This window comes from Marmota flaviventris, chromosome 12 (genome assembly GCF_047511675.1).
Source record: "Marmota flaviventris isolate mMarFla1 chromosome 12, mMarFla1.hap1, whole genome shotgun sequence".
Classification (NCBI taxonomy): Eukaryota; Metazoa; Chordata; class Mammalia; order Rodentia; family Sciuridae; genus Marmota; species Marmota flaviventris.
This window is the reverse complement of record NC_092509.1, coordinates 11,966,853-11,982,747: the sequence shown is the minus strand read 5'-3', so window position 1 is coordinate 11,982,747 and position 15,895 is coordinate 11,966,853. Positions and strand designations below refer to the sequence as shown.

Genomic DNA, 15,895 nt, shown 5'->3' with positions numbered 1-15,895 from the left:
TAGTGTGCATGGCCAAGTCAGAGCCTGCTGAGGGAGGGTGACACAAAGGCCTCACACCATGGAGGAAACAGGCTCCACCACGGCAGACTAGCAGATAGCCCAACAAACAAGCAGATACAGCAAAATGGGACCTGGAGGGGGCGGTGAGGGACACCAGTGTGCACAGCTGCTGCAACACAGCACCTTAAATATCCAGAGTCCAAAAGCACGAAACACAAAGAAACAGGGAAACATGACCCATGCACCAGAGAAACAGAAATGGCCTAAGAAGGGACCCAAGTTTCAGGCTTCACAAAGCCTTTGAGACTGCTATTGTAAATGTGTTCAGTGAATGAAAGGGAAATGTTTTTAAAGAGGCAAAGGGAGGCAGATGTTGCCACCTCATCAAATAACGAACATCATCAGAGAGGTAAACATTATGGAAAATGAAGTCATGGAGTGGAAAACAGACTAGTCAAAATGAACATCTGACCACAGGGCTGGACAGTAAATTTGAACTAAAGAAGCTTCAGAGACCTGGATGGACGGCTTGTGTGCCCAGGAATTCAAAGCCAGTCTGGGCAATGTAGTGAGACCTGTCTCCAGGGGAAAGAAAGGGTATTTGAAGAAAGATCAATAAAGATTATGGGAAAAGAATGAATGAATGAACAGGAAGACAGTTCCCGAGAAATGCTGGGCCTAAACGTGAGAGAGAAAACGTAGCTGGGAAAAATATTTGAAGAAATAATGGCTTCAAATTTTCCTGCAGAGTGGCTTTGAATGGAGCTCCCAGCTTCCTCCACTGGCCCTACCCTGGGGCGGATGAGCCCCTGAAAGGTTGTCCCTTGACTGAAGCACAATTTAAAATGAAATACCAGGGGCTGGGGTTGTAGCTCAGTGGTAGAGCACTTGCCTTGAACGCGTGAGGCCCTGGGTTCGATCCCCAGCACCACATAAAAAAAATGAATAAATAAATAAAAATGAAGATATTTTAAAAATAAATAAATAAATAAAAATAAAATACCAAGCAATGTCTATAATTTAGTTTTTCATTGTATGAAAAGACTTTAATATCTACTGTCTGTCTTCTACATGACACAATCCAGGGACAGAAGGGATGAGAAACTTAGGCAAATCCATGAGCAACTGCTGAGCCATTCCTGACCCTGTAACCCGGTGGTTGATTTTATGACTATAAGATCATCCGTGTAAGCACCAGGTGGAGTGAGGACCCAGGGCTCACATTCCAGCACCACCACCCCTCCTGCGTTGGCAGGGGTTAGGGTGCTTGGGCTGGGATGACCCTGGGCTAACCAAGAAACGTGAAGCCCGGTGACATGAATGTTTGTAACAGGTGATGTCTGTGAGCACAGTGGGCACGTGTGACTGGTGTTTTCAACACTCCACTGGAGAACGAAAAGGTGGCTGCTCCTGGACACCCATCCACAGCTGCTGAAGAGGGCAGAGGCCGCCTCAGAGGACCGTCCACAGGCTAGCCTCACTCGAGCACCAGCACGTTCCAGCTGTGATTCTGTCACAGAGTCTCCAGGCCACAGCTTCGAGGACAGCAGCTGGATACACACTAAAGGTGCAGGCGAGGTCTTGGGGGCAAATGCCAGAACAGCAGTGGCACTAGGTCAGAAACTTCCTCTCCAGGGCACAGATGGCCGATGGGCGAGCCGCACTCTGCAAACCGCACAGGGGCACTATGCCCTCCCTGGTTGGCCCTTCCACATCGGCGTCCAGCAAGGACGGTGCCTGGAACCTAGTTTTGTCCTGGGCACCAAGAAGGCAGGTGGGGCCTGGTCCTGTGTGGCCACCATCAACCACCCACGCAGGAAGGGACCCTGCCCTCGGTGGGACAGCCTGTGGCACACTGGATGGGCTTCTTGAGGAAGCAGGGGGCGGCCAAGGCATGACCATGACAGCTGGCTGCTGCTCAGGAGGGACCTCGCTTTGTGAGTCGCAAGCAGGGCCAGGGGAGGCCGGAGGTGGCAGTTCAGAGGCCCCAGGAGCACCTGCCGGTGAGGAGAGCCAAGACGCAGGCGATTAGAAAGACGGAGACAGCCACGCTCAAAGAAATCATGACCATTCACCTGAACACCCCCCGCCCGGAGCTTCAGCACAACCAAGAGCAGACAGCAGCACACAGACCCTCCGTGCAGACCCTCCACGATCACGCTCCACACGTCAGGATGCAATTCCTTTTGGGGAGAAAGTACCCCCAAATTAGGAAGAGCACCAACGCATGGAAATCCTGCATGTAAAGGAGCAGAGGAACCATGAGGTGCTCTAGCCAGCGGCCACTGCCACAGCGTTTCTGAACAGGGTGGATTTCAAAATGCAGGAAACTGGAATAAATGTGGGACGTTCAGAAACGATGGGTGACATCGTTAAACTTCAGTTTTAGGTTGGGATTTGGAAAAACTGACAAGAGTAGGAAGGTGGTCAGGTCCCTCTTCTCTTGTTGGTACTGAAGCACCAGGTGACTGGCTTCCAGCAAGACCAAGGATGGCTTCTCATAGGGTCACTGTGCTGGGATCCTGACTTGTGCATCCATTAAGACCAGCACCCACTGACTTGCAGACCAATTCATGGCTCAGTAGGAGCTCATGGATGCCAATGAACAATAATCATTCCCATTTGACTGAAGGGAAGCAGACCCAGGATGGTCAGGTGACTTGCCCACTGTCACACAGCAAGCTTGAGCCCAGTTTCCGCACTAACTGACACTACGGGGTGTTGAAGGCTTCCAAACGAGGACGTGGGCCACGGTTTTCCCAGGATCACAGCTGCCACATGCAGACGCTTAACTGAACCTTGAGCCTCAGTCCTGTGCCTCTAAGTTACCTGCTCTTCCCAAGTAACCAGTGTCCTCAAAGGTCAGTACCAGAGAGGACCACCCCCAGGGGTCTCAGAGGGGACCGCCCCTCTGCTCAAGCCCACACCATCTGATCATGTGAGCACTAGTCGAGTTTCACAGGTGGACAGGACAGGGGGCAGGCACAGTGCAGCAGGGGACCCAGGGCTGGATCCCTGGTGGCTACAGGCACCACTGCTTTCCCACGAGTTCTGACCCCTGCCTCTGTGCTGACCCCATGTCCACAGAGTCCCCTCAAGGTGAAGCCACTTGGGTCAGAGGCTTTGTCATCTGCAAGTGCCACTGTGATGTCAGAGACACCTCTGTACCTTGTTCAGTGGACCAGGGAAACCTGTGGAAATCAACTTTCCTTCGGCAGCATCCACACCTGGGCGCAGGCCTCACGGCGGCCTGTGGTGCACTGTGTGCCACTGGGTACCCTGCTGTACGGCAGAACGTCCCCTAAAATCCACACACTGCATCCCCGACTCTGAGGGTGGACAGGGTCTCTACAGAGATGATGAAGTCACAACAAGGCCACCAGGGTGGGCCCCATCCCATGTGATTAGTGTCCTGGGGGGGGGGGGGGGGAAGAAGGTAGGACAAGGACTCCTGGGTGGTGGCAGCTGCATGGGAGCACTGGGCGAAGTCAACGGATGCAGCAGGAGGCAGCTATGCAGGACCAACCCAGCCACTGCGGGCACACGACCTCCTGGGTGTGCTTGCGGCCTGCGCCTCGTCACCCAGCCCTGGCACATAGAGGTGCCCGCCGCCCTCCCCGCAGCAGGAACAGAGCAGGGCAGCCCCGACGCAGGACGCAGCAGCTGCCACCAGCTCTGGTCCCGCTGTGTCCCCGGCTGTCATCTGCACTAACGCCAGCGGCTCGCCTTCCCTGCCTACGTTCTGTCCTCGGTCACTGAATTTAAGGACATCTCCCCAGAACCCAAACTCTCGTTAGAGTAAATCAAATGAAAGAGAAGGACAAATGCAGAGGTCCACATAAAAGCAGTCAATTACTAAACGCAATCTCCAGGGGAAAAGCAGAGCAGACAGAGCCACCTCTCCATGGAGCTTTGCGCTGGTCCCCAACTAAGGCAACCTACTTGGGGTCGGAGAAGCTCTCTCCCCAGATGCAGGTCGTCCGCTATGCTGTGCTCTGTCTTCTGGGGAACGAGGCGCGTCCCCACGTGCCTGCTCCCAGAGAGAAGGAGGAGCGCCATGCAGCCCAGTGTGACCAGCCTCAGTCCTTGGCACAGGGCTGGGCTCACAGCTGCAGCCCAGAGTGGAGGGACAGAAATCCGGAGCAGGCACCTCGGGGTCCCCAGGGACACGCGTGCTGCCCTCGGGTGGCTCACGGCCGTCTGTCTGCAGCCAGCACCTGGTGGCCAGAGAGGGTGTGGAGGGAGGGCCGGGAGCGCCTGGCAGCGAGGCGGAGGGGCTCGGCAGCCTCGGGGGTGGGCTGGCACTCGTGCGGGACCTGGTGGCCCACTGCAGGGGCCCCTCTCGCTTCTTCTTCTCCTCCCTGGGCAGCGGTTCTTCAGCAGCCTGCGCTCTGCCAAGGTCCCTGACATCCAGCCCCAAAGCCACCGAGGCCAGCAACGCCGTGCACCTGTACAAGGCCGTGTCTGTTTTCCTTCTCTGGGGTGGTCCCTGCAGGCTGGCCACAGGCATCACCCGAGAGGAGCCCGTGGCAGGGCTGGCCGGGGGCCCCTCCTCTTGGCTCTCAGCCTCCGCCAGCTTCTCTTTCTGACCATCTTTCCAAAGAGGCAGGTCAACGCAGGCCTGTCCGGGCACCTTCACTGGCTTTGGTCTTCTGCGTTCGGACCCGCCAGGGGAAGGGGCTGGCTCCTCACAGGACCCTAAACAAAAGCACAAACACTGACAATGTGGCACCGTCTTGCAGCAGAGATCAGTGAAACTGTGACGTAAAGCAGAGCTCAAACCTCCCGGTAAACATCCTAACCCAAGGCACACAGAGTCCTTCCGGAGGGCCGGGACCCATCTAGCACTCTAAGGACAGACTCCAGGTCCTGCAGCTCAGCTCCCCAGAGATGGGCCAGAAGGACAGCCCCTGCTATTCCCTACCCTCTAGAAAGCCTCCCTCCCCAGCATCGTGACAGACACCTCCTGGAAAGAAAGTCTTGGAGCTACAAAACGCACACACGTGCACACGCAGAATACTCCTGCTTCCTCATGCCCCGTATAAACACGAAGACCCACATCTACAATATGTCTTGTGGGCGAGACCATTGCACGCACAGACGTTTCAATATTCACAGCAGCTCAGTTCACAAGAGCCAAGCCATGGAACCAACCTGGGTGCTCTACAACAGATGAATGGATAAAGAAAATGTGACACTCATACACACTGGAATATTATTCAGCCATAAAGAATGAAATTATGGCATCAGCCCGTAAACAGATAGTACCGGAGACTATCATGCTTAGTGAAATAAGCTAGGCCCCTACACCAAAGGCAGACTGTTCTCTGATATGTGGATGCCAACTCACAACAAGGGAGGGGAAGATGAGAAGTTCATTGGACTAGACAAAGGGAATGATGGGAAGGGAGAGGGGATGGGAACAGAAAAGAGAACATGGATCGCACATCTTTGGTCTCCTTATGTATGAACACACAACCAATGTAACCCCACAACATACACAACCACAACAACAGGACCATACTTGGAACAAGTTACACCTATTCTATGTGTGCATAATATGTCAAAATATATCCTACGGTCAGGTGTATCTACAAATAAAAAATAAAAATAATAATAATAATAAAGAAGAGCGTCACATAGAGGCCAGTGGTTCTCAATGTGTCCCCTGGACCCCAGCAGCCCCTAGGAATTGAGGACAAGCAAATTCCTGGCCCATCCCAGACCAGTGAAGCAGAGCCCTGGGGGTGGAACCAGCAGTCTGTGCTGAGACAGGCCCAAGTTAAAGCTTGGGGCCACAGCAGTAGGGGATGACGCCCCCAAAGGCCGGGGAGCCTAGAGATCCCTAGAACTTACACTAGCTGCAGAGGAGGCTAGTACTCCCACCACACATGTGCTCACCAGTGGCTGATCCAATGGAAAACCCTGCCATCGGGCTCCTGAAGCCTCCGTGACACAGCCTCTAGCTTCTCCAGCACCTCCTCCTCCGGCACCTGCAGTGTGCTTTATAAGCTGGACGACCCGGGACGCGGGTGTCCTCCTCTCCTCCACTGGAGGCCCTGCCTCCAGCACAGCTTCCCTCGCCCCGCCTGGATGCAGAACCCTCCAGGAAGAGAAACGGGCATGGGAAATTGAGCCCACAAATCACCCAGAAGACACCAGAGAAACACTGTTCATGTCTCCATCACACTCAGAACCTTGAGCCTCCTGACGCTGTCAAGTGCGGAAGCCAAACTCTTCTCTGCTAACTAGTGCCCTTGAGGCTTTTCAATGATTCCCGTCTCTTCAGCCTCATGTCAGCTCTTCCTCTCAACAGAACTGTCAGATCGATGTGTTCATTTTGCTACCTCCTATCCTAAATAAATTGGGTCTATGTAGTATAAAGCGTGTCAGCAAATTTTCCGGTAAAGATTAGGAATTATAAATTCCCCAAATTCCAACTGGAGCCTACTGACTTCGCCATAAGGACTGGGTAGGAAAAGCCCCCCATGGGGTCGAAACCCAAGCTAACCACTCCCAGCAATACCATTACCTGGCTGGTCCACAAATAACGAAGCCAACGGCGTGGATTTCTGACTTTTTATTAAGTGAAATGACCAAGGGCTGTTTCCATCCGAGAGAGGCCTGATCCTGCAAGAGACAGACTGTGTGTCACGTAACAGGACCGCAGGACACACCAGGTTTGGGTACCTATGCTTCAGCCAAAGCTTCAAAGGTGCAGAGGAAGTGCATTTCACCCTTGAGCTTTGAACAAAAGCTAACTAAGCACACGGACCTTAAGACAAGACAGAAACATGTCAGGAACTTTTAGCCAGTGAACTGAGTCTTCACTTAATAAAGCCAGCGGCTCTCATGCTGGCTGCGCTTTCTGGAAGCCGAGTCTAGCCAACAGCCTGGGCTGGCCCGGCCGCAGCCCTCAGAGCATACCCCAAACCCCCACACACCTACCTCTCTCTGATATCGGCTCTTTCTTGCATTTGAACTGAGTTTGGTCCCCACGTACAACCCTTTCTCTTGAAATTCCTTCCAATATCTCCAAATTCTCCTTGCTGAAAGGCTGCGTTCCTCCCCCACGTTTTATTGCTCTCCTCTGAAGTCACTAAACAAAGAGCATCATCATTAGGGACGATGGCTTAAAGCCACATGCACAACCCGTCAGCCACGAGACCTCCTGACTCAAAATGCGAAAACAAGGAAGGGCAGATACATCTTATCCAGACCAATGGAAATCCACTTTTCTAATCAGAAAAACAGCAAGGCAAGTGGGCAGAATTAATGGAAAATCTGATGGAAATTAACAGCAGAGATTGGATTTATCCATCTGATGTTCTGAGACAGCGAGGTGTGCATTTTAACTTCTGAAGCAGGAACCAGACTGAACATTTAACTTAAAATAAACTCAGTACCCTAATGTTGGGGGAAAAAAATCTAAGTTTTAAGCTTGAAACACAAACACATGCTTTAAAATTGTAGCTTAACCTGATTTTTCAGGAGCAATAGGGTTGGCTACAGGTGCCCTGGATAATCTGGAAATACTCAAGGTCCCTGTCCTGCCTTTACTCTCGCCCCGCAGGTCTGAGCAGGCTGGTGCCCCTACTTTGCTAATCTGCTTCCTCCTGGGCCCCTGCCTTCGGGGGATTTGGAAACCACTGGGGAAATGATCAGCCCCAGGGAGAAAAGCAGCCCTGAAACACCAGGCATGTCCAGCAGCCGAGCAGGAAGGGCACCTGCAGGAAGTCCTGGGCCGTGGAGAGAGGGACGGACGCCATGACCCCACGCTCACACACAGCATCACACACCACACACGCGTGTACACGCTGTGGGGGGTGAATATAGCAAGCTCCTGCTGGGGCTCGCCTCTGGGGGAGGCTGCCCGCAGCACAGGGCTGGGCCACTTCCTGGGGGGGCATTTAAAAACCAGAGGCATTGGGTGTGACGATTTGTGGCTTCTATGTTTCCATTCTTTTCCAAATTTTAAAACATGTGCACATACACATGTGCTGATGCACACGCACACACCTGTCTAACGCTCTGGAACAGGCGCTCACTGCTCTCAGGAGGAGTCTTCACAGAACAGGGGAGGAAGGACTGGCTGCGGCAGTCAGGAGGCCAGACCCCAGTTTATCTCAACAACACAACTGCAGAGAGCCTGACAGTCCTTGGTTTCTTGTCCTCCTCCTCCTCCCATCCCCCTCTCCTTCCTCTCTTGATGCACTCCTGTTTTTTCCCTGTCTAAACATTTTCTGAGCTGGGCATGGTGTAATCCCAGTGGCTAGGGCTCGGGAGGCTGAGGCAAGAGGATTGTTGAGTTCAACGCCAGCCTCAGCAACTTGGTGAGGCCCTAGGCAACTTAGCAAGATCCTCTCTGTAAATGAAACATACAAAAAGGGCTGGAGATGTGGCTCAGAGGCTAAGGGCCCCTGGGTCCAATTCCCAGTCCCCCAAAAATAAGCCTTTATTGAGCTCTGTGGTCTGAATAGAGGCTTGCTTCGACACTACCTACTTAGGTCAGGTCCTGCCTGCACCTCAGCTGGGGATGGCACCGGCACCCACCCAGGGACTGGGCTAAGCATTAAGTGGGTTAACTCAGCACGGAGCCCCTAGAATATAGCTTAAATACAGCAGGTGCCGGGGGACACGGGTTGCTACTGCCATCAGACAGGCCCCCAGGTCTCTGCTATTGGAGGTTTGGGTGTGGTATCTCTGCCTCAGTCAGCAGAGCTACCTAGGTTTCTGTTTATCCTGCAGGTTGATGAGCGAGGCGGGGAGTCAAGGGCGCTCCTGGCATCTCCAGCTTACAGCCACTCCTTGGAAAGACTCAGGCTTAAAGTTTACCATCCCTCCTGATACTGTCACCGGGACACAGGCCAAGGGTGGACAGGGCAGCAGGCACCACAGTCAGGAAGCTCTGACTGTCCGACAGGGGGCAGGTGCATTCTGTCCTGGCTTTGAGCCTTCGACCTGAGTCTGCACCCTGAAAGCTGATATCTCCAGAATGAGCGAATCTTAGTGTTTCTCATTCTCAAAGTGAAGCAGGCCCTAACATGGTCTCACATGGCAATGCCGGTCACCAGGGGAGCCAGCGGGGGTGACAGTGAGGAAGGAGACATTCTGCACAATCACTGGTGCAGCTTGCCAGCGACCATTATCTGCACCGTGCCGGAAAACTGCCTTTGTGCCCATGTCGAGCCTACACTGAGGCCCTTTCCCTGGGTGTCCCTTAAGACGCGTCTGGGTCGGAGCTCTCTCTTGCTGGCGTGGTGATCTGACCCCATGCCCCTGCTACTTCCCACTGTAACACCTTTCCTTCTGCTTCAGACTCCTGCTGGCAAAATAAGTGCTTAGTGGCTCTTGCACAACGAATGTTTCTCACTCAAGTCCACCCACGTGTCCAGGGAAACAGAGCCAGAGGACATCGTTGACCCTCTGCAGGCAGAGGCAGCCCAGGCCCCTCGGCCGGGTGTGCCTATCCGTACCCCAAACACCTACCAGAGGCCGGATTTCCACAGTGAACACAGGCCAAGGCTGGGAAAGGCAGAATCCAGACAGAGGAGCAGGGCAAGCCAGGAAGAGCCCCGGGGGTGGTGACAGGGCAGCAGGAAGCAAGATGGGAGGGCAATGCTCGGCACACATGGAGCCTCTGCGCACCAGGGATTCCCAGGCCACCGTCACCCTCAGCTCACAGAACAGCATCGCAGGGCTGAGGAGTTAAGGGAACTTGATCCACGTCTCAGGGGCAGGGCCAAGCCTGGGGTCCAGCCCCTGAGAGTCTGTGCCAAAGTCCACCCACGCCCTACTGCCCTCCATGCCAAACACTGTGAGAACACAGGACCTCTGGGGAGCCGGGCTGGGGCAGGGACATAGACAACAAGAGCGGCTGTGCAGCAGCCGAGGCTGGACGAAGATGGCCATGCTGAGCTGGGAGGACCTTGGCCCATGTCCCCCACTAGAGTCGGTCCTGCTAGGAATCCTGGGATCAGAACGGCTCGTCGCTAAGACTGAGCACTGGGGGTGCCCACTCTGAGTTGGCCTTGTGCCCACTGTACAGGAAGGAAGTCGTTTGAAATCCCTAAAGTATCTCCTTCGTCCAGGACAAATTTTGGGTGCTGTCAGGCTGCCCAGTGCCACTTCCCCATGTCCGAGAGTGGGCGCTCCCAAGGGTGGAGGAGGAGGAGAGGGCAGAGGGCAGAGGAGGAGGGCCAATGACCTTCTCCTTCCTACAGTTAAGCCCTGACTGCCCAGGCCCAGGCAAGGTATAAAACACAGCTTTAAAGAAAGATCCTTATCAAAAAAAAAAAAGAAGCCTTCTCAGAAGAACAAACCATTTACAGAAAAACGATGGCACTGTGAGGAGACAGTCCAGGAGCTTACCAAGAAATTAAAATCCCTGCCGCTCACCAGGGTTTTCATTAATAAAAAGGAAAAAAAAAAATGGAGTTCAGAGCTGGAAATTTTCTTATGGACTTTTTTTCTCCCCAAATAAGGAGGATAAGTCAAGAGGACGGAGCTTAGTGGACAAAGGAGAGAAGCTGTGAATGGATGAGCAGAGTGGTAACGGCCTTAGTCCACTGACACTCTCATCACCCACTCTGTCCTCACCAAGTCTGCTCGTGGGGTCTGTGAGGACTTGCCTTCGGGAAAAAATAAATCAATGATCTTCTTCATCCCACTCCACCAACTGCGACCCAGGGTCTAAACGCAACTCTCAGCGCACAAAGAAGCTCGTGCAGACCCGAGCTCCTCCAGGGAACGCTGTCTCTAAAACCACAACCCGGGCAGTACTTTGAAGCATTCGGTTGGCCAAACCTAAAGTAGACTAAATTTCCCTTAAAAAACAAGCGAAAGAGGCTGACGCTGTAGTTCAGTGGCAGAATGCTTGCCTAGCACGTGTGAGGCACTGCATAAAATAATAATAATAAAATAAACAAATAAAACAAAGGCATGACAGTTTACAACTATGAAATATCCAAAAACTTAGCAATGTATGGCTTAACAAGCTGGTGTTAATTTTGCACGTGGACATTAACAAAATGTCTCAAGAGCAAGGGCTTCACCTTCCACTTGAGCCTGCCCACGTCACACTGCACAGAATCCACAGGTCACCTGTGGTCGTGAGCAGAAGGAAACTGGCCTTAGGAGCCTGAGGCCTTAGCGTGTTTTCCAGATAGTTGCTGCACCTGTTCACGTCAGCAGCCCGCGGCCTGCTGTAAAAACACGTCTGCTTGGTCTGAATCCAAGGCAAGCAAAGGACAGGGTGAAGAGAGGAGCGACAGGAGGGGCGCTCACGCTGGATGGCCCGCAGCCGGGGCAGCATGGCGGGGCTGCTGGGCGGGCTGCGGCTCCTGCTGTCCGGACTCCTGCGCTTGTCCAGGCTGGGTGAGGCCTGCACGGTTATCTTGTGCTGGAAATCTGTTGGATACAAATCAAAGAACCAAGATTTCACAATGTTACGTTATTTTCATCCACACGTCCTCTGTGCACAGCAATAAAAGCACACACTGCTGTAAGCAAGCACCAAGCAAGGCTATTTCAGAGTCTGTCTCTCATTTTGGTTTATCTGTCCTCAACTTGGGTTCCAGAGAATGACTGACAGGTTCTGTGTCAGGTACAATGACACGCAGGGAAATGCTCCTGGGTCATTACACAGCTCTTGATCCACTGGCAAGTGTCACCTGCGTGCAGTTGAAGACGGTTAAACACAAAGGTGAAGCAGGAGGCCAGGCCCATCACTGGCAAACCATGCACCGAGAGCAGGGAGGACTGCTCGGAGCCCGTCCCCTCACCCCCTGAAGGGCACCAAGCACTTCACAGGACCCTGTGGTGAGTGAGACAGAGGCGCACTCTACAAACACTCTCCAGGCTGTCCTCGCCTGGCTGGATGGGGCACAGCGAAGCCCCAACTGAGGGACTCTGATGACAGAGCAACATGGCCAGAGGGCAGGGAGGCTGAAGGGGAGAACCAGCAAACCTGGGGGCACAGGGAAAGGAACTCTCGGGCATCTTTCTGGGAGGTGCTGAGACGAACCTTTGCTTATCTGATCTCCCGCTCACGGGGCCGTTTTTTTCACGGCTGGGCAGAGGTGGGCGTGAATGTGCAGGTTTTGGCTGGTGAAGACACAAACAGTTCCTAAGAGCATAAAAGACACCCCCCAGGTTCTGGCCTGCTGCTACACTGGGCTCTGCTCCATCCACTCCTGACACCCTGCCTCGCACTGCCCATGAAGACCCCGCTGCTCGAATTCCACTGAACCAGCTTTATCTGTGTGTTTTGTTGTTGTTATTTTGCTAAAATAACAACAAAAATAAAAAAGTAAAATCTTTGGGACATGTTCATTTCATATTTGCAAGAGGGGCATAATTCACATTTTTGGAAACGATCCTTAAAGAACTTTAGTAGACGACCTATTATTTGAGACGAAGTGGGGTTAGAATTCGGAAGGCAAGGCATCTATGCAATCACTCAAACTCAAAATCTCAGGTTGTTTTGATACTTTCTTCTTCCTGACCCTACACATCCATGAAGCACAAAATTCTATTATATTTATTACATATTATTACATTATAAATTCTGTTGCATATTCTTACAGAAGAGAATTTACATCCAGGTTCTAGAGTTAGCAAACTTGGTGTCCCAATTCTACCCCTTACTAGCCAGGTGAATTCTGGGAAAGTAACTTCTTTAAGTCTCACTACATTCACTTATAAAAATTGTTGGGAAAAAAAAACATTATTCCTAATTCACAGGACTGTGATGGAAAATTGAGCCTGAAAAAGTGAAGAGTGCCCACCACCAGCCCTAACGGCAGCAGGTGCTGGTGCTCATGACCTGCTCGCTGTCCCTCCCCACGACCACCATGTGTGCACTCAGGCTGCATCTGGGCTGCACAGTGCCTTCTCTCCTCTTCCCACCCTCTTGGGCTGAGTCCAGCTCACAGTGGCTAGATGCACTTTTTAAAATGCATGACTGACCGTGGCAGTCCCCTGCTTAAAATTCTTCAAAAGCTTCTCATGATTCCAAAGTTACAGATTAAAATGTAGCTGACTCAGAGACACCTGCACCTGGAATGTGGGCCTCTAGCCTCTTCTGTGATGCTGGGGCTGGACCCCAAGGCCTCAAGCATGCCAGATCAGCACTCTACCTCCGAGCCACAGTCACAGCCCCCAGTGCCCATTTTAAAATGCTATATTTTAGGTTCAGATTCTCCTGCAACTACCCAACCCTGCCACACAGCAAAGGAGAAGTCCAGAAGATGCCGGATGCATGTGCTCCAGCAGGACTCGCAAATGCTACCCCACCAGGAGGCACTTCTCCCACAGGAGGGGATAGGCTACCACAGGGGACATGGGACACGCAGGGATGAGACTATGCTGGGGTGAGGGTGCCAACCGTGATCAACTAGAGGCAGGAGAACAGGCCCAACAATCTGAACTCAGAGTGTGGCCTCCCCTACCGAACCTGGGCCTCGTGGGTACCCTTGACCTTCTGAAGCAGGGAAAGGGCGAGTCTGTCCCAGTTCTGTGCTCAGGAATTCCACCTTGTTGCTTAGTGCCTGGCTGCCGTGAGGCTCTCCCTCTGGATATCTGCTCCCAGCCAGAACCGCGGCGCGGGTGCTGAGGAAGGCTCTGCAGGTGGGTCAGCTATGCACTCAGCCAACAGCCTCCAGGGGATCAATCACTTTCACGTGAAGGCATGTAACCCTCCAGAATCCCGAGGAGCCCGCCTGCTCCCCGTGCACATGCACGCTCTCGTACACATGTGTGCAGCGGTTCCTGCAGGACTTAGTCCTTCTGAAGCTGATGAAGTTAGAACACAATGCTTTAGAGAAATACCAAACCTGGGAATCTTCACAACCTCTCCTCTTTGCTTCTTACACATCCTAAAAGCACAACCTAAGTTCAAAATAAACCCAGTAGAGAGGGAGTGATTTCAAGTGATCACAACACAAAACATCTTGTGACCCTACCTCTTCCTTCTACAAGTTCCGAGAAAAACATTCAGTATAATCACAAAGCATAAAGTTTCACAATTAAGTGGCACAGATTATGCTATGTCGCTTTTTAAATTGCTAGTCTTCCTTATTTCAGAGCCAGGCACCAAGAGATCCTAGCAGGGATAAAACAATATTAGTTTTCTAACTGTAAGTCATCATGGCTATAAATAGTCATAAGATTAAACATCATCATCAGTGATTCTCAAAGATAAAATCACAAGTGAACCCGACTATTCGCCTTGAGTAACAGGTGTCTGAAAGAACCACAGGCACACATATTGAGGGCTGATTTGTAGGAGCTTCTGCGAAGTTCTCTGATCTGGTTCCACATAGAGAACCTGCAAAGGGGCTCATGGTGGTAAGGGAACACCCTGGATGGAAAGCCACACCTCCCAGCTCTGTCTTCCTGGACAGGGTGCCGAAAAGAACTGCCTACTAGATGATAAGTATAACTCCCTTGAATGTAAAGTATGAACAACTGAATATAAGGCATAAATAACTGCTGTTCTTCTACACTAAGAACGCCTGCCCTGCTCTGGGTATTGCACTTGGTACTGCACCCAGGAGGAAGGGTTTCCACACTAGTACCAGGACTGCAAGGTGCAACGCCCCCTTGTGGGCACAGGAGGTAACTGCAATGCCAAATCCCAGAGGCTGATCTCATTCCTGCCTGATGGACAGATAGTAAGTAGCACAGCAGGGGATTCTTTGGTTATGTTTTAACTAAAGACTTTCACTAAGTGCCACAAAGTAAATAAATATGTAACTAGAAGAGAAACATCCAATAATACAAGCCAGGAATAAAAACAAAAAAAAAATAGATATATTTAGTCTGTAGAAATAATAAGCTCCAGGTATCAGCCAAGGGGCATTGAAAGGAAAAGCAGGAGTGCAAGTCTGACTTAGAGATCCTAAGGAATTTCACTTACTCTCCCTGCCCATGAAGAGCAGAGAACCACTGGGATGGTTTAACTTTTCTTCCAAGATTTTTGCCTTTCCGAAATCCAATTCTTGCTACTTGCTCCCCCAGAGTTCCCAACAGAAACCATGAATGTCAATGACCACAGCTCGGTTTCCACATGGGCAGGAAAGGGGTGCAGGCAGAAAAGGGGTGCAGAAGGCAGCTGGAAAAGAAAGCTACCGTCTAGTGCCTCTCAATCTTCCCATCTGCTATGCAGGAAAGCAGAAACCTCACTGTAGACACAAGAGTCTATAACTTACTGCCGAGACCTATATATGAGACTGTCCTGTCAGTGGGCTCCAGGCACACTCCAGCTGAGGCAAACATCAGAAGAGAGCCTGAAAACACAACTGGTTTTCCTCACCAGAGAGGGAAGTGTGTAAGGCCCCCAGCCTAGTCTCACCTCGTCAAACCGAATCATCAGTAACAGATAACCTTCATCACCACCACACATTAGCAATTTCTTTTTTTTTTTAATTTTTTTATTTTTTATTTATTTTTTTATTGGTTGTTCAAAACATTATAGAGCTCTTGACATATCATATTTCATACATTAGATTCAAGTTGGTTATGAACTCCCAATTTTACCCCAAATACAGATTGAAGAATCACATCGGTTACACATCCACATTTTTACATAATGCCCTATTAGTAACTGTTGTATTCTGCTACCTTTCCTATCCTCTACCATCCCCCCTCCCTCCCCTCCCATCTTCTCTCTCTACCCCATCCACTGTAATTCATTTCTCTCCTTGTTTATTTTCCCATTCCCCTCACAACCTCTTATATGTAATTTTGTATAACAATGAGGGTCTCCAATTTCTAATCAACCAACAGCACCTTCAAAAACCTTAAAAAGTCACTCTATCCTGCAAGCCTTCCAGTGTCTGTAAATAGTTTATAAGACAATTTATACACACGTTGTGTAAAATACAACTGTCAT

The 15,895-nt window shown here is 51.4% G+C and overlaps 1 protein-coding gene and 1 non-coding gene across 2 annotated transcripts in view; one reads left to right on the top strand and one right to left on the bottom strand.

The window, feature by feature from the left end:
* The first annotated feature begins 861 nt into the window (after window positions 1-861).
* Window positions 862-934, top strand: Trnas-uga (transfer RNA serine (anticodon UGA)). Its single transcript has one exon. It is a non-coding gene; the product is annotated as a tRNA-Ser (tRNA).
* A 677-nt stretch (window positions 935-1,611) lies between these two features.
* The window catches only part of Map3k21 (mitogen-activated protein kinase kinase kinase 21), a 37,399-nt gene continuing 23,115 nt past the window's right edge, over window positions 1,612-15,895 (bottom strand). The window contains exons 6-10 of the mRNA XM_027947988.2: window positions 11,287-11,409; window positions 6,949-7,099; window positions 6,533-6,630; window positions 4,108-4,698; window positions 1,612-1,997 (exon numbers count right to left, since the gene is read on the bottom strand). Coding sequence (XP_027803789.2) covers window positions 1,612-1,997; window positions 4,108-4,698; window positions 6,533-6,630; window positions 6,949-7,099; window positions 11,287-11,409 — 1,349 coding nt within the window. The remainder of the gene's footprint in view (window positions 1,998-4,107; window positions 4,699-6,532; window positions 6,631-6,948; window positions 7,100-11,286; window positions 11,410-15,895) is intronic.